At 44.3% G+C, this 21,772-nt stretch overlaps 1 protein-coding gene across 1 annotated transcript; it reads left to right on the top strand.

The window, feature by feature from the left end:
• The first annotated feature begins 7,326 nt into the window (after positions 1-7,326).
• On the top strand, positions 7,327-21,526 carry GRAP2 (GRB2 related adaptor protein 2). Its single transcript, XM_068401825.1, has 7 exons — positions 7,327-7,422; positions 10,583-10,674; positions 13,017-13,136; positions 14,869-15,037; positions 16,686-16,817; positions 18,992-19,111; positions 21,347-21,526. The coding sequence occupies exons 1-7, from the start codon at positions 7,345-7,347 to the stop codon at positions 21,524-21,526; spliced, it is 891 nt and encodes a 296-aa protein (XP_068257926.1). The 5' UTR covers positions 7,327-7,344.
• Positions 21,527-21,772: the final 246 nt, after the last annotated feature.

Genomic DNA, 21,772 nt, shown 5'->3' with positions numbered 1-21,772 from the left:
ATCAGGTCAGGTTACAGTTCCATGCAGCCCATGATGCTGTGCCCAGCAACAGCAGTTTGGGGAATGAGGGTAAGAACAGGGCAAGCACATGGCAAAGCTTCTTTCACCAGGGCCTCCCAGATCCCGACACTTTTGAGAATGAGCTCCTAGTGCTTATGTTATAAGAAATGACGGATAAAAATCTCGTGTTTGCCTTTTCCATGATTCTCGTTATTTTCTACATTGCTTTTGCATTTATCCCTCTGTCAACTTTTTTTCTCAGGTGAAGGATCCTAGTCTGTTTAATTTGATCCCTCCTTGTTCAGAAACTTTCCACTCCTTTGGTCATCCTTAATTACTTTCTACTATTTCTAATGCTAGTGTTTCCATACAGCAGAACTAGCTGCCATATTCAAGTTACAAATATTCAAACAGGTCCCCCAGAATTTGTACAGTGACATGATGTTGCTTTCTGTTTTGTTGTCTGTCGCTTTCCTGACATTTCCTAACCTGCCTTTTTGACTTCCACTGAGCTGACACTTCGATAGAACTATCCATAGCAACTCAAAGGTATCTTTCCTGACTGGTAATTGCTAATTTTAAGTTCATTGCTGTGTTCATATAGTTATGGTGGTTTATTCCCATGTCCATTACTTTGCAGTCATCAGCACTGAGATTCATCTTGCATTTCAATAGTATTTTGAAAACCACCTGCAAGTCTTTGTGATCAGATTTAATTTGTATTACCCTGATTTTTTTTCTCATCAGTAAGCTTTCTCACTTCATTATTTCCAGATCATTTATGAATATGTTGAACATCTCATCCAAGTTGTTTCCTACCTTTTAATCAGTAGTTAATCCTTTATAGGACGTTCCCTCTTATTCTTTGAGAGCTTAGGAGGTTTTTAAAGAGTCTTCAGTGAGAGACTTCATCAAAAATTATTTAGAAATGCAAGTTTTATGTCAAGTGATCATCCATATCCACATGCTCATCAACTCATTCAAAGAACTCAGATTTGTGTAGTATGACTTCCTTCTACAAAAGCTATGTGAGGGGCAATTGCTATGTCATTTCTCTCTTATGTCCAGTAATTCTTGATTATTGTTTCTACCAGTTTCAGGTATACAGAAGTCAGACCTCCTGCGCCTTGCTTCTCTTCAAAATGTTTTTCAATCATTGGCATTGTGTTTGCTTTGTTTTCTCCTAGTACCGAGGCTGGGATAGGTCTTACATTGTATGCCACAGTTTAATTGCTCAGCCTTTATTATTTCATGTTTAGTTTAGATTTCAGCCAAGATTTCTAAAATATTGAATCCTTGGATTTACTCTTGTTCATTTACTGATTTGTCCTAAAACCTTTTCTTCCAATTCTTCAGCTTGAGACAGTTCCCCTGGCTCTTCTCTGCAAAGAAAACCCCAGTGTGGGGACCTCCTTACATCCCTATGGAAAATGCATAGATGCAGAGAATTCATTTAGCTTTTGTGCTTCATCCTTATCTTCTTTGAGCACTCTTTTTACATCTCAATCATCTGTCAGCCCTCCAGATACTCTGGCAGGCTTCCTGCTTCTGTTGTCTTTGAAAGTAATTTTATTACATGTTTTTATGTCTTCAGCTACTTGTTCCTCAAGATATGCTTTTCAACGGACTTATGGTTTCTCATTTAACTTACCAGATCTGTGCTCTTTTCTGGTTTCCTTATATGGGTAGAACTTGCACTTTTTGAGGGACACTACCCTCCTTTATTCAGCTGTTAAACCAGCCTGGACTGAGGCAGGAGCAAAGGGCAGGTCCTTTTGAACTGGCACCACCATTTTAAATATGCAGCGTACCAAATATTTCCAACATTAGAGACTGATAATTGTCCATGCCCCACTCTGTCCTGTGACAGACACTATTCTGTGCCTCTGCCTCTTCCCCCATGCCCACTCCTGACTGTCCTCGTCCACACACGTGGACCTGTTACTGATGTGGCACACTGTCGCTGTAGGGAGGAGCCTGATACAGGCTGAGCTCTCCTTCTCTTCCTTCCCTTAGATGGTAACACACCTCCTGCTTTCTAGCAAAGTGCCAGAGGAGAGAAGAGCTGCTACAAGGTATGGGGCGAGCGTGGCTCTGAGACTTGAGTTGGGGGAGCTGTGTGGAAAAGGTACCAAGGAGGAAAGGGAGGTTTTGGAAAGACAGGTAAGGTACTGCGCGGTAGGGGAAGAGCATGCGATCCCAGTGCCATCTTGTTCGTCAGCTTCCACAACAGGGCAGTACTTTTGCAGGACAAATCCCTGTGCCTCAGCCAAATCTGGCCAGCTGGAAACTGAGGGAAGAGGTGGGCAAATAGAAGTAGGTGCTTCTCCCCACCCTCGTCCTCCATACCAGCACAGTAAAGATTCATGATTTTATACTCTCACAATATTGTGCGGTATTGTGCTACGCTCTTTGGGGCTGCTGTTGCATAGGCTTCCCATAGGGCTGCACAGCTCTACTCTGTCATGACTGGAAGTATCACAGAAGATGCAGGTTCCCCAGGGATATTAAGCACCATCCTAGTCCGGGGCATTTCTTACAAACTGCTGTTGGTTATAGAGTCCTGAAAGTTTGTTTGTTCTGTGAATCCGGTTCCTAGGAGTCTTATTTCATCTGCGCATGGAGGCTCAGCTCAGGTGCTATGCATTGCTCTGAATGGCAGGATAGCCAAGACTTAAATGAGTGCTGAGTGTTTTAGTGACTTGTTCTCCCTTATAAATTTTACCCTCTTATCACTGACAGTCAGTGGAGCTGCACCGTTAACTCCATAGCAAGAGGTTTGTTTTTTTTGGAACGAAATATTCCCGTGCCACTTGTATGTGGCTTAGGTGGTGAAAACAAAGCTTTTATCTATCACAGCTCTTCTAGATAACAGGTCCCTTCTCCGTTGTTTCTGCTGAAATGTCATCTGGAGTTTTTGCACAGATGTTCAGGGTTGAATTCTGTCCCTGGTTGCTCATCAGTCCAATAGGTTGTTCTTGCAGAGCCGAACAAAGACACTGTAGCTCGCGCTGTGCAAAACCTCACTGGATGGAGCTGAAGGCTGGAGGTGTGCGTGCTGCAGGCATAAAAAATAAAAACTTTTGTTCATATGGCTCCTTTAAGCGGGTACGCTGTTGCAACTCTGCCCTCCTTCTATGATGTTAATATATGAGATTGAGCAGGGCTGAGCCTAGGCAGTCCCTGAGTGGTAAACTCTTTATACGTGGTGACCTTCCCTGGCATTCTTATTACTGAATTTTGACCCAACTTGGTGTAGGGCAATGATGTTAAATTCTTTGGGATGCTGCTGTCAGACTATGTTGCTTGCTGACATGATTTAGGCCTTGGCTCTTTTCATCAACAGAGAGATGCTGGTGTTCTTCTTCAGGGAATGGCATTCTGCCGAACTAAAATACCTACCTACTGCTCTCAAAGCCACGCTGCTTTTCACTTCTTCTTTTATGAACCTTCTGCTGCACCAGTCCCACAGAATTGCACTATCCTTATGCCCCTTGGATCTGCCTCGTTACAATGGGGAACCACAGAGAAAATTCACCTCCATGCAGAGAGCCAGCACAAAACAGAGGGTACTGGTCAACTCACACTCAGAACCGAAAAACCCTCCTTTGAACATTGCATAGACTTCTTGCTGAACCCTGTACAAAGGTGATTTTCACACAGAACATTATGCACAGTCTAAAATTGCCCTTGGTTACTCAAAAGCTTAAAGGAGTTGCACCAGGCAGTTAAAAGCGGAACCTGGCTCTCTGTCTGCAAATTGCAGTGCTGTCTTTTGGGATAAAAGGTGCTTGAGAAATGTAAGTTATGACAATAACGTAAAAAATTCTTGTCTCTGAGTCATGGGGTGGTGCTTGAAGTCACACACATGCAGAGAGGGAAAGAATGGGCCCCTGGCAGGGGAGTTTTCATGAGGGCCAAGCACTGACCCATGCGGAGTGAGGATTCTGGAGTTACAGATGGAGGGAGGAACAGGATCAGAAAAACAGAACTGGTTTGAAGTTCAGGTGATGAAAAGTGGTAAGCTGGAGTTCAAAGACAGGATTATTGGCAAGTGTTGCTTTAGTAGTTGGTGGGGGACGAGCTTAAGGCCACAGCATTACTGCATTGCTGATTTATCAACACAGCCAACAGTGTGTATGGTATTTGAGTCACTTCTAAACCCAGCCGCTGGCAATGAAAAGCACATTTAATCCATGTGTTAGATTGTTTGAAGAGGTATCTGTCTCCTGGTCTCTCCCTGAGGTTGGGATTGCTGAAATTGAAAAGGAGGTGAGAGAGGATACTTTAAATGTTTCACAAACCCTTCTCCTTTTGAGGGGTGTCACATCTCCAATAGCACCTTTAACATTTGCGATACTGAAAAATTAAAGGCTCTCTCCCCTTGCCCCCTGCAGAGAGAACCCCCACTGTCTCTTCTGTGACTAAGGGGCAAAAATCAAAGACGGGATTTGTATTTAAACAGCTTATTGTTTTTAAGTTTAGCTTTTTTTTTTCCTCAAGCTGGGATTAATGGCATCTGCACTTAGGAGTTCCAGGATTCATCTGCACTGTTGGCTCTGATCTCTCTGCAGAAGCCCACCGCTGCAAGATAAAACACTGAAAAACATCCCTTTTTAAAGTAATTCTCCTTTAGTCTTTTTTCTTCAGTTCTCTTCCATGAAAGAGTATCATTGTTTAACTAGTTCCCTCAATGGTTAATTCCTCTCTCATTTAATACCCGTACGCTCTGTTAGCACGCAAGGGGCTCACACTGACTGTGGGAGGTTATAGACTGAAGCTCCAAAAATGTCAGTGTAAGAATAGAGGACAGTTCTCAGATCAGGCCTGAGCTGCATCTGCAGAGTTACACCAATGCCTGGAATAAGAGTGGGGCAATCAGAGGGCGAACCTAAGCTATATTTGTAAATCTGCAAATGGTATCCAAAGTAAGAATTGAAGGGCATCAGTAAGTCAACAGAGAGAAAAGGGGGTGAAAATGTTTGGAATAGCTGGAAAGCTGAGAATGAAATGACTGAGAATAAATCACATAACTGGTAAAATATAGGGTGTTATAGTTCATTATTGATGTATATTGACAAAACCCTAAGGCAGCTGGCTGGAATAGCAGATCACAACTGAGCTGTGTACTCCAACTTACTTGGGAGGCCCCAACACTGAAACAACCCCAACTGCTGTGGGATGGGTTCATGCTGAATGAGCAGAGCTGTCTGTGGGCTGCCAAAAACTTGCCTTGGTGTCACATAGCTCACATCAGTCACATGAATACAAATCCACCTATAAGCAGCAAAAAACAGGGTGCTAACAGAATCCAACGGGAAGCATGTGAAGATCTTTTTATAGTTAGAAATGAGATGTAACAAATCTCAGAACTGGTCTCCAGTGATGTTATGGCCCCTCTTGTGGATCACTTTATCTGGGCATCTTTAGTCAAGTGCAAAGGGACTCTGCAAGCAGGAAAAACGCAACTTAGCCAATAAATAACTGCTTTATACGGTTAACACACACTGAATCTAGCTAGGATTTAATGAAATATTAGGCTAAGCTTTAGCATACCCCTCACCTGTGTAAAGGCACCCAAAGAGTCTTTGCTGGTGAGGCAGGCATCAACTGGGAGGGAAGAGTTGGCCTCCATGGTTGCCATCTGCCACCAGCTGGGTCAGGACTGATAGCACTGACAACTCAACTCAATGACCCCAATGATTCATGACTGGTCCTCAGCTAGACTGACTATCCCAACTAAACCTCCTGTGGTTTTGTTTTTCCTCTGAGATTTTGTATCTTTCCATGTTAGTGTTTTTCTTCTTGAAACCCTGGGCTACTGCTGGTGCCATCTCAACAGCCCTACCTCTGTCTATAATTTTTGCCCTGCAGACTTTCTCCAAGATCATTCTCAGCAGTTTGAGTCAAGTTGCACTGTACCAGAGCTGGGCCCTGGATCCTTGGTACGCAGGTCAATAAATCCCTGGGTTGTGTGTCAAAGGAGGAAGCTTACAGCAGGTATTGCAGAGAAGGAAGGCCACAGTAGCCTGTTGATTTTAAAGTGGCATAATTTTGGAGCTTCCTCAGCATCAGCACTTTATATTTTGGGGATCTTGTCTCAGTTCTAACAGGAGACAAAAAATAGCCCCCTAACTAGGGTTATTCATACAGTTTCTTTCTAGGGCTTTCTGGTTAAGAATGTTTTGGACCAGGCAAGCTAGCACTACTTCTCAAGCCATAAAGTCTGGGTGGTTTTGTGAGAGGTGAAGTTAGGTAAGGGAACTTTTGGCTTCAGGATCATTGTTCCCAGATGACTCTAGGTTAGTAACCATAAAAATTACTTCTATATTGGAGCTGTCTGATGATCTTCACAAGTGGAGCCACAAGAGCATCTACCAGCAGTGCACTTGCTTAATGTGGCACTGCCTAGCTATTTCTTGTCTTGTCACTGGCAGCCTTACCACTGGGCTGCAGGGTCCATGAGCCAGACATGGGAAATGAGTAACTCTCTTGATTATAGAAGTGGTCCTGCTGGGGTACATCTGAGTTACATGAGCAGGAAGTGGTGAAGAAGCGAAGCTCATGTTGCCACTTCCCCTGCCACATCTGCTCCGCTGATGAAAAGCGGGCTTTGGTTTGCAGGTTCTTTGGTACATTTCAGGCTCCTGGGTTATCAACTCTGAGATAGGGTAAGTGCATGCCTTAAATTTGTCAGTGTTACAGTTTCCCTCTCTGCCTGCTCCAAAATAGGGAATACAACCTTTCTGCAAACAGTTTTTCCTAGCTGGAAGTTGTAGTCACCCATGCTGAGCCATCACAGAGAAAAGACTCTTTCAACCTTCAGTATTGTGGCCCCTGTCCAAGGAAAAATTATATTTATTGCAGGCTGTTCATTTTGTCCACAATTTGTCTCACTCTTGAGATAAAGAGTAAGTCACTGCAGAGAGCAAATGCATTCTTCTATTGCATGACAGTCACTTGCTTTATTGGAACCGTGACAGAGTAGTGTTGGTCTATACAGAAGGTTTTTCGCTGCTACCAGCTTATTTGGGTGATGTGTGCAAACTTCTCCATGAGATTGCTGCAGAGAAAGAGCTCTGTTGGAATAAGCATACACAATGGGTTGTTTGAACTACTGTCTTGAGCTAATTATAGCTTCTTGGCTGTGCCAACTCTTCTAACTGCTAATGTCTTTCCATGTCTAGTAACTAATGTCTACCAATGGTTGGTGCATGCTCCTCCATGTACAAATCACAGCATTGCCTCTAAGCTTTCTAGAGGCTAGACCCAGCAGTCCCAGCAGCTCATACATGTTGACAAGCATATACCTTTTCCAGCTTTGCTCTGCCATCAAGACACAGTATGGAAGCCATCGCCAAGTTTGATTTCAGTGCTTCTGGAGAGGATGAGTTGAGCTTCCAGGCTGGGGATATGCTGAAGGTAAGTGCAGCCCCAGGCTTGACTAAACAGCATTTCTGAGAGTGCTCCCAGATCTTTCTATGCTCCCATTTGCCTTGACAGAACAGATGAAGACAGACGTCTATAAACTGGCATACAAATGCAGGATACTTGTCTCCGATAGGGCTTGCTATAGGTCAACAAACAATTTCCAGGTCGCTTGAGTCTGTGTCCACGTCACTTGATTTTAAGTCCATAAACTATGGATTTAGTTGCCCTACAGTCATCCAGTAGACAGCAGGGAAAGATAAGTACCTTTGCTGGGGCGGAGCTCCAGTTCTTCAGCAGACAGATTTTGAGGGTCCTGCCTGTTTTCATTGACTATATAGGTAGCCTGGGGTGACTACGTTTAGGATGACTATGTCTAAAGGCAGGCAGGATGAGTGTGGTCCAGAGAGATTCCTGTCTTCTTATTTCCAGCTCTTAAACTGTTTAAAAGATAGTTATCATGCATTATAGAACTTACTTACATCTAACTGTTCACTGTAAGTAATTACTGTTAGTTGCCGCAGGGGTTTTAGGCAATTGCAAATAGAAGAGGAGAAGTCCATGAGACAGTCTGTTACACACATAATGGAAGAGTGTAAGAGGTCCTGGGCTAATAATATTATATACACCCTTGCAGAAATTTAGCAGTGGAGGAATGGCAGAAGTAGACTTGATCATATACAATACAGAGCATGTGACATTCTCTTTAAAGTTGGTTTGCATGTGTCATGGTAGAACCGTTCTTGTTAACCCTACCAAAGTCCCATAGATGAAGTCACACGCTGCTCCACTCTATTTAGCCACTTCTCAGCCCCCAGCGTAGCTGTTCTGTTTCAGCTGAAAACGCCTGAGCGTAACTCCTTTCTAAGCCTTAACTCCTCCACTGTCCAAAGGGGTGATGTAAAACAATAGGATCTAAACCCTTGTTTGGCCAGGGAGCCTTCGCTACCTCCCCGTACAGTCCCAGCTATTCCAGTTAATAACCAGATATTGGGCCTGAGCCTTGCCTCTTCCATCACCACCATTTTTTATTTTATTGGCCTTTTAATTCTTGAAGCTTCGACAAAGCTAATGGCATCCAGAACTCATTAAGATCAAGTACCAGCTTTTTCCAGAGAGCTATAGAAGATTCTGGAGAAATCACTGCCTCTCTTCAGCGTAGATGAGCACTCTCATTCCTAATTCTTCCCTAGGTCAAAAGTAGTCCCCGTGTCCCTACTGTCCCATGGTCTTTACCTGAAACCTCCTTCCTCAGGAGACTGTGGTTTCATCAAGTCCCTGGCTGGGGTGATGGTGTTGGCCAGATCGCTTTTCCTTCTGTGCCTCAGTTTCCCTTCCTGTAAAATCATTACAATCTAGAGCTTCCTTTCAAAGTACATTGGAAGATCCTGATGAAAAGTATCAAATAACACTACACATCAGTATTATTATTAGCTGTCACAGAGACTTCACTACCAGAAAAATCAGACTGCCTCTTGTTTTAATGTCCTTGAGGTACACAAAATAACACCTTAGCCGCCCGAGCCATAGTAACAGTACATTAGCCTGAGTAACATCTCTCTTCTGGCATACACACACATACATTCATACCCTGTCATGAGCCCCCTTCTGCTGCCTGCACAACCTGCTGGCTGTCTTTTCTGATTTATAGAGGAGATAAGATGAACAGTATTGATGTAGAGATTAGAAAACAGGAAACATGAGGCCCTCAACCAGCAGTGACAGGAGGAAATCCACCCTCTCACCGCCCCCCCCACATCCTTCTCTGAGAGGATGACACACTGAGAGACACCTGCCAGCCCTGCAATGAGAACCAGCAGGTAGGTTTTTCTGGAAACCTTGCTGCTGACAGAGCAGGGCCTGAGCGTGAGCAGGGAGCAGCTATCATCCTCTTTGGTTGGCCACAGCAGCAAAAAAGAGCCTTAGTCTGGCACCCAGGGAGGGGGGAAGCAGTGACTATACAAGCAGGGAACTCCACAGCTTTCTATTCCCCAACCTTTCTGTATCCATATGCATAAAAAAGGCCTACGTGGCAGACAAGGCAATGGAGAATCAGCCCCAGAGACAGTAACATCCTGTTGGCAACACCAAGCATTTAGAATGTGCATTAGGCTCCCAAAAACATGAGATTGGCTTACAAAACACGTATTATTATTGTTAACAATAGATTTTAAATTAAGTCTTTTCCACTTGCTTTCTCTTTTAAAACTGTCGTGGCTCATGCTTTCAGGCTCCTCTCCAAAACCAGAGAGAACAGAAACATGTTCAATTTCATAAAGCAGAATTCTGTCCCAGGAGTTGGAATGTCAAACAAAACACCAAAGACCACAACATTTGCAGTAAAATCACAATGTGGTTGTATCCCTGTCCTCTCTCCTCTAGCTTAGGGCTATACCAGGGCTATCAGCCAGAGAGCAGTGAATTTGGGCAGTCCCTGGTCAGCAGTGCAGTCCCTAAGGACCATTATAATCAACATTAATGTGAGCACAATTTAAGCTGCTTCAGTGTGCTCTGTGGACTGGCTTCCTGCTGTCCTACAATCTCTTAAGCATAATAGCAGCTTTAAAATACTTTTTGCCTCCTTCTTTTATCTACCTTGGCAAAGCTCAGGGCAGCTGAAGATTTAACCCACTAAATAATCTCTTGTGAAATCACATGTGAGAGCACGTGGTAACATCTGTGCAGTCATAACGTGTGCATACAGAGGTATAGCTGTATATCCCTCATACCCATACACGTCAGAGGAGTTTTCACAGATTTTTTTTTCCTCCCTTGTGAAACTAAGATGCTCCAGTACCAACTATTAAAAGCAGCACAGAGAACTCCTTAAACCTCTATTAAGTCCTTCAGAGCTGAATTTCTACATTTCACAGACATCAGAGACATGCAGATGGCATCCCCAGCCACCTGGACAGTCATTCAGATGAAGGGATAAATTCAACAAGCAATCCCTCTAATTCTACTCGGCCTTCTTTATTGCTTTGTTTCTCTGAAGTGGTCATCAGCCACTAACCTTGCTGCACAGTGGGTGGGAAGTAGAGCATACGTGGAGTTCCCTTCTATACTTACAAGAAATTCTAGGTTTCTGCCAGAATCTTGGTTACTTTTGACTTTCGCAGGAGACATGTTTATTCCATCCATCTCTCCATTGCAGGTTTTGAGCTCCCAGGAAGAGTGGTACAAGGCTGAGCTCAGAAGTCAAGAGGGCTACGTTCCTAAAAACTTCATTGATTTTCACGTTCCCCCGTAAGTGTCATGGAAACTGTGTGCCCCAACATTGCACATTTCCACACAGTGCTGTCAAAAGCATATGTGTGTGTATGCACAAAGGAAAACATGACAGAGGAAGCACTGGTTATAACACACTACAATTTAAGGCTGGCAAGAATTGCCATAATGCTATACGCAGTTCTGGCAGCGCATCTTATGTCTACCCTGAAGCATCCTCTGTTCTTTCAGAGCTGAATGGTTCTCAATGCTCTCTCTCACTCCCAAGTGACTCCTTTGTTACTGTTGCTCACAGGGGTGCCACTGGGATGTGGCAGGAACTCCATTTAGATCTCCTCGGACAGAAGGAGAATAGTCATGATGCGAAGTCTTGGTGACAGAGGCTGAGCACAAAAGGAAGAGCAAGAGATCTCTCTGAAAAATGAATTATAAAAATGTAGTTCCCCCAACTCTTAACGACATTAACTGCCTTTTCCCCACCCTGACATCCGCATTCCCTGTCCCACTCCAAGTGTGTGTGAATTTCTCTCGATGCACTAGAGGTCAGTGCGCTGCTACATGAAATGTGACAGCTGGTGTTACTCATGGATTGACAGAGGTGATAGACCAGACATGCTGCTCTGCTCCCACACACATGCAGACACACACCCCCTCACACACACACTCCCTTCTCCACGTTTCGTGACTGCACACACAAACATAGACCTGTCGGAGGACAGGCATACCTTCATTTCTCTCTTCCCACTGAGTACATGGCACTGCACTTTCAGAAAGGACTGATAGGTGTTTAAATGCATGTTAAATGTGCTGTCCGGCCCCGTGCCATAAATATGACAACGTGTGGCATTTTTACAACCTTTTCCTTTCAGTTGGCAGAAACGCTCCCTGAAGCCCCTCTAATTCTTCTCTTTTGAAAAAGTGCTGCAGCATTTCAGGAGAGAACAGGCAGAGCAAGCACCAAGCCCAGTACCGCTAGCTGTAACACACTGGTGTTCTGAGCAGGCAAAGTGGGAGTGTACACGCATTTTGTGGATACAAATAAGTGCTACTGTCCCCTTTGGAGATGGCACTTACCGGCCTTTTTGGACATAAGCCAGCCTGCTTGGCTGAGCTGAAGGACATTACTAGTTTGCTGTGCAAATATGGGCTTGTACTTTTGGGCCTCAGCAGGACAAGATCTCCCAGTCAGTTCTTGTTTGCTCTTTCACAGGGCTGTGGCATCACGCAGGGGTACTAGCAGCTTCTTTTTTCATGTACATTTTTCTCGTGATGCTTTCTCTGTGCAAGAGCTGTGAAGAAATATTTCCAATTTGACGCCTTTCTAAGAGTAGCAGTTCTGCACTTTGAAGCAGTTCAGGCCAGATGCTAGAACTGGATGTAGGGAAGAAAGCTGTCTCCTGTTTCTGATGGGCTTTTTTTTCCCATCTTTGTCTTGTCAAGTAATCATTGAGACTGGTTATTAATGCTGATTAAAGTCTGATTTCCCTTTGCTAATGATACATAGGTAAACCGTGATGATAGTAAGGAGAGATATAACGAAACTTGAAAGTGGAAGTGACAGAGCTTGTGAAACTATCAGTCCTTAATTTTACTGCAATATAGGCAATTAAGCATTATGTAAAAACAGAATACTGCAGATTGTATACCTTATTAGCTGTGGAGTGAACATGTATGAGTGTACATGATTTTTTTCTCTACTGAAAAATTCCTGTTGACACTGTATTATTTTATTATTTACGGTGACATTCTCATTATTAGTCCAGTGCCTTATACTATTGTTTGTTATGTCTGGCTAAATTTACATAAGTGTGCTTATGTATTCTGTGTTTCTGTGATTTTGTGGTATTATAACTCTTGCAGGAACCAATTTATTAGTACTAAAACTTTCATGGCTTGCTTCTGCTAAAAATTGATGTGTGCCCCTTGCAATATATCCATCACAGTCCAGTAATTTTCAATCAGTTTACCCAAAGCAATTTGATGTATATGTCTGAGAATTATGTGCGTAAATATGTATACATACACATTTGTAATTTAAAATTTCTTTGACTAACACTTTACTGTACTGTGCCTGTAATTACAGTTTCAGCTGAGTGTTGCTTCTTAGCAGGCCAAAGCTTACATTGTTCTCTTTGCATCTACGTGCTTTTACTGCTCAAAGAAAATCATCTGCACCCATCAAAACCCTGTACCTTTGCATGTACATGGCCACTGGCAGTAGTCATGTGGGCTCCTCTGATCCTTTTGTTTTGTCTTTCCTCCACCCTGCTTATTCACGTTCTCCCTACCCTCAACTTTTTTGTTCTTTACCTTAATTCATCTTCCTTATTCATGTCTCCATGATTTTTCCCACTTGACAGCTGGTTTGATGAGAGGATATCCCGCCACGAAGCAGAGAACATCCTCATGAGCAAAGGAGTTGGCTCCTTCATCGTCCGAGCGAGTCAGAACTCTCATGGTGACTTCTCCATCTCTGTCAGGTATCTGCTTCTCACAGCATTTCCCTGCTTCTTTTTTTTAATGGTATTCCCAGTCTCCTCTTGACAGGATTCCTAATGTGACGTAGCCCCTTGGGAAGTTTGCATGCTGCCAGTCACCGGCAGTGCTGCTGTGTTGTGAATGAGAACAAATTAGGCATCTGATTCCCAAAGGTTTCTGCCTCTTTTCAAGTGACACAGTGAATGCCGTATTCCAAAGCTGCATCCCTTGGTGACCTGCTTCTTTGAAAGAGCTGCAGCAAAACAGAGTGGTACATGGGATGTCTGCCCATGGAAGGCAAAACATGTGCCTTCCATTTGTTTTATTTCCCTGACGTCTCTGGTTACTGAATCCAAGAATTCCACTGCTACCCAGTAACAGTTAACTTATTTCCCACAGGTCACTAAACAGCCATTGGACAGGAATGGCTTTTAGTTGCTTGCAGCCCAGCTGCATTTCAGCAATTTATTGTAGTCCAACCCTTCTCAGAGCATTTTCTTCAAAGCAGAGCTCTTAAATGATGGTTGGTTTTCCAATTTTCAGTCAAATATTTGATAACCAGTTTCAAATTAGAGTAGTGGTTAGCAATGGTTTTTTTCCAAGCAGTGTGCACTTTCTGATTCAAGGAGGTCAAAAAGTACGTGGGAGGAATGCAGGAAAACATTCTGGCTACATCTACACCAATAAACACCAATAAACTAAGTAAAGTCAGGCTCTTTCTCTGGCCCTAAGTCAAGCAATGTGGCAGAGCTCAGGTCCATATGGCTAAACCCTCTTCACCCTACAGAACAGAACAGCTGTATTCAAGCAGCTCACAGTGAACAGTTCCTGGTCCACTCTGTCACCCTAACCATGGCCCAGCACTATCTATAGGAGGGCTTTTTGGTTTAGATGAAAATCATGCTAAAACTTTAACAACTTGTGTGACTGTAGCACCCCAGGATAGCACTCAGTCCCTGCCTGTTCCCTGTTTAGTTTATTTGTGCACATGTAGCCTCTGAGACCAGTGTTTTATGTTCCTGGAGCTGCACAGAGCAAGAAGGTGGGTACCAAAACCAGATCACATCTGGTGCAAAGAGGAATTGTCCAAATCAGACAAGAGTTAAGAGGAGGAGAGTTGCAGGGGGGAAGCAGGGTCAGAAGGTTGAGCCTGTTAATTTGACTTGTAACAGCAACTAATAATTCCTTTTTTTTCTTTTGAGTAGGGAGAATGACCAGTAGTAATGATATTACACTAGTTATTACACAATTATAAAACTCAACGTATGGCTTAATGTGACTATGTCTGCATGTAGTGGTGATGCTCATGGTGTGAAACGATATAATGCATCTCTTATAGTCAATGTGGACTGGACGTTAACAGGAACCTGCAGAGGCTAGTGGGTAGACTACAACTGCACCTATGTCTGGAATAAAGCTATTAGCTTTATTTGAGGCCCTGAAAGCACCTCTGGCCTTTATTTCAAAGGACAAGTTTTAAAACCCTATGCTTTCTTCTGATAGTGTTTTGTGACTGGGCAGCCCTGCGGTGCCCCACATTTTTAAGTTGGTGAGTCTTTTGAAATACAGAGCCACATCTAGGCCCAGTACACAAAAGGATTGCCGTTGCTTTACTTTCCAGATGTCTAGATTTGGCCAAGCAAGAAGCTTCGGTTCCCTTCTGGAAAAGACTTTTTCAAAAAAGATAAAAGTGTGATCTGGTTGATGATCTCTTACTTTTCCAATTGGATCCAGGCATGAAGATGATGTGCAACACTTCAAAGTGATGAGGGATTCAAAGGGTAACTATTACTTGTGGACAGAGAAATTTCACTCGCTAAACAAGCTGGTGGACTACTACAAGACAACGTCCATCTCCAGGCAGAAGCAGATCCTCCTGAGGGACAACAGCCGAGAAGAGAAGGTAAACACAATCTATCATTAGGAGTTTCTCAGTAAAAATCCTTTCTGTGGAAGAAATTCAGCCCATGAGAATGTCTCAGCATGGGAGGAGGGTCTGTCCCTGGAAACCCAGTCACATCACTACACTGGTGGGCCCTGCAACATAGATTTTTAGTGGATTCATTGGTATGTACAGTTATATAATTGAGCAGAATTTTCTGATTCTGTTTCGGATGGCAATAGGCAGTGCTGCAAATCTGCATAGACCTGCTTTGCTAAAGCTGTTCTAAGGCCCTGGAGCTTAGAACATTCTTAGAAATTCTAAGATCCCTTACACATCCAAGGGAAGCACGACTTACCTTATTGAAATGCCTAGATTTCATAAGAGCAGCTACACAGCTGACTGGTAGGTTCTGTCTGAGAAGAATTTGAGTCTGGTTTCCCAGTATCCTTGAATGTACCCAGAGTGCAGCTGTTACTACAGTTGAAAGTTTGTCTGCTCAGAAGAATCATCCATCTTCTGTTACCGAGCGAACACAGTAAGGAATGTGGAGGAAGCAAGGGCAGAACCTGAAGCAGTAGCTGGTAGGAACTGAGAAATACTTCTGAGAAGAACATAGCCGATATGGGAACAAGCTGTGCATTCAGGGAAGATGTAGTAGATGTTTGAGAAGCAGGGAAATCCCAGTCCAATGAATGCCTGGTGTTGTGCCAGGGGAAAAAGCAACATAATAGAGACTGCTATGCATTGCACACACAGTAGTGGGGGTGAACATGCCTGGTCACTGCAGTAACCAAACTCCTGCTTTACTGGGAAACGGATTCTGGTTTTAAATTACCAGGATGTGCGGGTAGAGGCAAAGCAGAAAGTATGTGACTTGCTCACTGCAGCAGTCAAGTTTTATAAGCTGCATGTGGGTCATTCTTGCTGGTTCCAAAAGAGAGATGATTTCTTTTTCAGTCTGAAGAAGGGGTTTGTGTTGTTGTTTCCTTCTAGACCACTTATGCAGAGCTTTAAAAGTGCATTAGTAAGGTATAAAATAGAGGCTATGGGACCTATGAGAGAGAGAGCACAGTGAAGAATTGTCTGGGGAAGGAGAAAGGAAGAGTGTATGCAGGTATATCAGTAGAACAACCTGTTTGGGCTGACTGTGAGAAGGAAGTGAAAGAGAACAGCATTTCCTCCAAGATGCAGACAGGCAAATGAAAGAACAGGAGTCATGTTTGCTTTGGCAAACACTCTGTACATTTGTTATGGTGACGGGCTCAGCAGGGTATGTTTAGCACTCATCACAGTGGGGTTTCTGTTCACAATTCAAATTTCGAGATGCTACAGCCATATGATAGAACGACAGTAATATACAGATTTCAGTGCAGAGACAAATGAAGTCTAAGCGCGGTATTTACAAAAAAGAACTTGGGTCCTGTACCAGTTCTCACATCAGTGGCCACAGTTTCAGCCCAGCACCTTCCATTACTACCCACTCTTCAGATGGAAAATGGCTATGACAAAGACCTAAATACAGGATTCCTGATTTGTCCTTTTGTTCAGAGGGGCAGGAGCATTCCTTTGGAAAAGCCTCCAAGGTAAAGGGTAGTGGTAGTGATTCAGTCAAGGATGTGGTGGGAAGCAAAACCTGACCTCACTTTTGTGATCTTTCTTCCTTCAGGAGAGGCGTGGTGGGAGCCTGGAACGAATGGGCCGGGAAGGATTCCACCCAGGTGGAGCAGCTGGGGAAGATCATTCTTCTATAGCCAAGAGATACGTAGAGCATCCTATCCCCATACTGCAGCAGCAACAGGTACTGCCAGGAACAAGGGGCTAGGACATCAGTTCCAGGCACATGAAACACTGGCCTTAATTGCTTGGTAGCGAATGAACAGTCACTTTGTCAAAAATCTGCCATCCTGAACCTGCTTTAGGAGGCAGAGTCAGTTATGTCTTCATATGGGAGTAGCAGTGATGGTGGTGTTGGCTTGGGGAGCTCTTTTGATGTGTAATAAATATGTGGGCTTTTATTTAGTTCTGTGATCCGTGACTCATTGACAAACCAGCAAAAAATAGAAGTCAGTGTGCAGTGGCCCTTTCACTGGGAACCTGGGAGTATTCCTAGGGAGTTCTTGGTGCTCCATCCCAAAAACTGGAAAACAAGGAATGATGTCATGTTCTTGCTTTGTTTAGGAAAGGACATAAAGTATCATTCAGTGAGAGTGCAGAAAAACATTCCCAAATCTTGCATGCACACACATATATGGTTTCAGGAACGCCTCTCTAGTCTGTAGGACAAATTAAACCTTGCTGCCTGTTTCTTTTTTCTGAGTTATGCTACTGACATTCAGCACCACAAAACACAACACAAGGATGAGAAATGACTACAGTAACCCTTGGAGAGTTCAGTTCTCTTCAGAACATTCCTCTTCCTCCTCCCCGTTCTGAGCTCCCTCTGCACTCTTTCATCATGTTGCATCCCTGATGTGTGAAGTTTCTTTACTCCTTTGCTTGCACAGGAATGGAGAGGACAACAGCAGTACCTGGCGTTATCTTCAGAGTTCTTCCTGATTAGTTTTGGGGGAAATAATAGTTTTCCTGGGGTTGCCTCATGTCTCTAGCTAGAGACAGTGTAGCATCATCCAAAGAGAGGACCTGTCCTGCTGAAGGGAAGAAACCCAAAGCCATGTCCTTTAAGGCATGAGAGCTCCCACATAGCAAGGCCAGGGACAATCGTGAAATGGCTGTTCTCTCATCAGACAAGCAGTGCTGCCTATCAGGGGACTGCTGATGGAATAATACAGCTTCTGACAAAGCTGAGGGCCTGCACTCTTTGGAGCACAGTCTATGCATGAGTCACATTCGATACAGAGCAGAAACACTCATAGGAGTGAAGCGTCCATGTAATAAGTCTTGCAGCTGCAAAGACAAATTGAGTTCACTCACTTTCTGGCAGGGACAGGTGAGGTGCAAATTGTGCTCCCAGGCAGATTCAGCAACCTTTTAGGCTGACAAAGGTGCAAGTGAGACCAAGGGAGCTTTTGGAAGAGTAGATGCAAGAATGGAAGCAGCAAGAGGGAAAGGATGAACGCTGTTTACAAGCAACAGCAAGCACAAGCTATTGTTCTTCCTTGCCTCTGCTGATGCAGCTGATCAGACCCTGTGTCACTGAAGCACTGCTGCAACCTGAGCTAACATGATAACAGATTCTGTCACACCGTTATCATAAAAAAAGCTTAGTGCATGCACTAAGGGCCTGGAGGGATGAAGACACTCAGCACCTCTCAGATGTGCAGACATCTGAGCAAGAGGACTTTCTCCCTACATGTTGCCTAGTTCCTCTCTCCATCTGTCTGGGCTGATTTGTGTTGATATGACTTCAGATATGGCTTCTTTTCTTTGAACCTGATTTTGTCTCTTTCCTCTGGTTAATTGTGCTACTGGATTCTCAGGCTTGCTCCCTGCCCTTTACGGCATGGAGCAGCCTGAAGAAAAAGTGAAGTAGTGAGTCCTCAGATATACAGTCAGCTGTATCAGCATTGCTGCCATTCCACCAGCATATGGGACAGAGAGAGAGCAAGGAGTGGGCAGGACTGGAGCAGAATAACTCCAGATTGGCAAAAGTCCCCTTGGCAAGCACGGCTTTTCACCTGTGAGTTAGAATAGCCTTAGTTTTTCTCCAAAAGTCTGAGGGGCCAAAAAAGCCCCTCCCTGACCACTTTTCCCAGCAGCTGTGGAACACAGCTGAGGACAGTAGACTTTCAACTTCTAAGAAGAAAAATCCAGAATAAGAACAGTCTAAGGGGACCTCTTCCATGAGGGGCATTGTTTGCAGGATTGCAGCACAGGGACTGCTTTGGAAGCAGACATCTAAGATGATTTACTTGAGGGTTGAACCCTGACTTCCTGGCCACCAATGACTCTTAAAGCCCCTCATTTACAAATCTCAGCATATTCATGACTGTTCTCATGCTGTTGTCTTTCTAGGATAGATATGGTGGGAGTCTGGACAGGAAAGATGGGCTGCATGGACTACGGGATCACGGCCAAGGAAGTGCAGCAGCTATGCAACGGAGACATACAGACCCACTGCACCAGCAGACACCGGTAGGTAATGTACCTGTAAGTCCTGATCTGCCCAACTCAGGAGATCCCTTAGCAATGGCCAGGCAGTCTGGGCAATGTCACTTGCACAAAGGTTGCATGTGGAATAGTTTATTAAGCCTGTTGGGACATATCTTAGAAGACGTTTCTGAATCTCAGGACTCTATCCCAGCCACTTGAATGAGCCTCTCGGGCACTCTGAGGGTAGAACTACAGTGTTATATGAGCATAGTTCTAGGACTGCTCTCAAGGCCAGTCTTAGTTAACCTGCAGACTTCCTAGAAGACGGAACTTTGCATGAGCTCAACACAATAGGCATCTGGGGCATTGTGAATGAGCCCAAGCTCACCCATGGGTTTGGATCAAGCATGGGTCCAGTCCAGCAGAAGACATTTCTGAAAACCTAATGATCTTTCCTAGAAGGGCTTCATGTCCACTGATGCAAGGGACTAGCAAGTATCTTTCCTGCCACAGTCAGGCCTTCCTAAGGATAGTAGCTAGATGTACAGTACTCTTTTTAAGTCCTGTGGAGAGTTGCCTCATGATACTGAGCCATTCTACAGTGCTCCTTCTGTCTTGCAATGCACTTGTAGTCACACTGTCTCTTCCACTACCTTTTGCTTCAGTCCTGAGAAGACCTGTCATCACTCAGTTCTACTTGTCTGAAGCTGGCACATCCTCTTGGACCTACTATGCCATCAAAGTGGGACTCACCTACCTGTCACCCTTATCTGTTAAAGCCTCTTAGCACAGTGTTTGTGAGCAGGATCCAGCTATGTCTCTGCAGACATCTCAGACTGCTCCCCTACCTGGATCCATACCTGGCAGTTAACCTTAAGTAACCACCTGCTCTGCAAATTCCCACAATGTGAATGCCTGCATGGAGCATAGTGTCTTTCTCTGCCTCAGCCTGTGATTTCAGTGCCAACTCCAAAGTGTTTCTCCATCAGCTCCTAGGAATGTGACCAAAGGCACGCTCCTCTTCCTTGAGGAAGTGTACAGCTTAGCCCAGAACCACCACAGAACCTAGATCCAAGGAGAGAAAGGAAGGACAGCAGAACTTTCTCAAATGTGAGAGAAAGAGACAGATTGGATTAGGAAATTTGGAACAAACTGGGAAACAGGGACATGTCTCCTTTTGGCAAAAGCCCCAAATCTTTATTATAATCCAGTTCAAAATACAATGGCTTTTAGCCCTCAGAGGCTGTAATTAATAACAACATGCCCTTGTCTGCCACATCCCATCAGTGATCTAGAAGCCACCAAATACAATTACAGGAAGGTCTATATGTCCAGCCAAATAACTAGGAGCCATGTCCAAGCAGGGCCCTGAATGGAAGATTTAGCAAAAGTTAGTCTGTCTTCAAACAGATCTCTCCATCTGTGCCTGCAAAATATACCTCCCAAATTGTCCATGCCCCATGGTGTGGGTGCCAACAATTTCCCAGAAAAGAAGCCCATGCTATGTCCTTTAAAATCTGATTTCCGGTCAAAATGGGAGATTGCAAAGCCTCTTATGATGAGGTTCTCCTAAGAAAAAAATCTGACTATAGTGCTTATCAAAGGGCAAAACCAAAATAAACTGATACACCAAAACAGTTCCTAAAATCTTTTGATCTTAGGGCACTGACCTTGGGGAGAGTCCAAAGAAGGTTTAAGACCCTCCCCTATGCCCCAGAAATGCCTGAAAGAGCAAGTATCATTCTTTACAATGTTCATTAGATTTGCCTGTGTGCTGACTCTCTTGATGTATCCCTCATAGTCTTCTGCTGGCCAAGGACACGTTTCTATATTCCTACCAACACCAGCCCACCTCCCTATAGCCATTCGCTTATAGTGTACAGCCTAGCAAGGACTCGGGCAGGAGCTCTTCTCTATGCTTCCATAACTGGCATCAAACATGGCTACCACAGCTGATCTTACAGGCCAAGGGAGACAGACATGTGAAAGCTATTTCCTAAGGACCTGCTGTCAGTCGGACTTTTCACCTTATGGTGCGAACACCCATGAATATACTGAGGCTGGTGAGAACCCAAGCACTATCCCTTGGGTGTCCCAGTAAATTGGTACCTCCTTCCTGGCATCTTGGCCACTCCCTGGTTTAATTGCAAGATGGTCTCAATTTCAGCATTGCTTGTTCTCTTAGTGAACATACAAACTGGGGCACAAGGGGGTGAGAGGAGGATGATTTAAGAGTTGTGGCTCATTGTTCCCTGCCTGTCTCTATCTCCTTTCCAGCGAACAGTATGGGTCCGTGCCTTGTACGACTTTGATGCTGTGGAGCATGATGAGCTGGGCTTCCGCAGCGGAGACATCTTAGAGGTCCTGGACAGCTCCAACCCATCATGGTGGAAAGGACGTCTGCGTGGGGAACTGGGTCTCTTCCCTGCCAACTACGTCACACCGGTGCCCCTGTGAGGGCACAGTATGCCCCAGAGGGCCATGTTGGAGCTGCTCTTCTGACATGACAGGGACAGAGAGGGAGTGCATCTTCCCTTGCCCCCAGGACATAAGATGTTTTTCGTTTTGTCTTAATTTATTGGCATTGATCTTTTGAAATGTTGGTATGAAAGGAAACCTTTTGAAGAGGATAGGAATTTTTTCCCCTATTTTTCACCTCCATGAGGGGAGGGAGCAAAAATACTGGAATGTTCATTGAGACCT

Source organism: Nyctibius grandis, chromosome 5 (genome assembly GCF_013368605.1).
Source record: "Nyctibius grandis isolate bNycGra1 chromosome 5, bNycGra1.pri, whole genome shotgun sequence".
Taxonomy (NCBI): Eukaryota; Metazoa; Chordata; class Aves; order Nyctibiiformes; family Nyctibiidae; genus Nyctibius; species Nyctibius grandis.
This window is presented reverse-complemented; position numbering and strand designations above follow the sequence as displayed.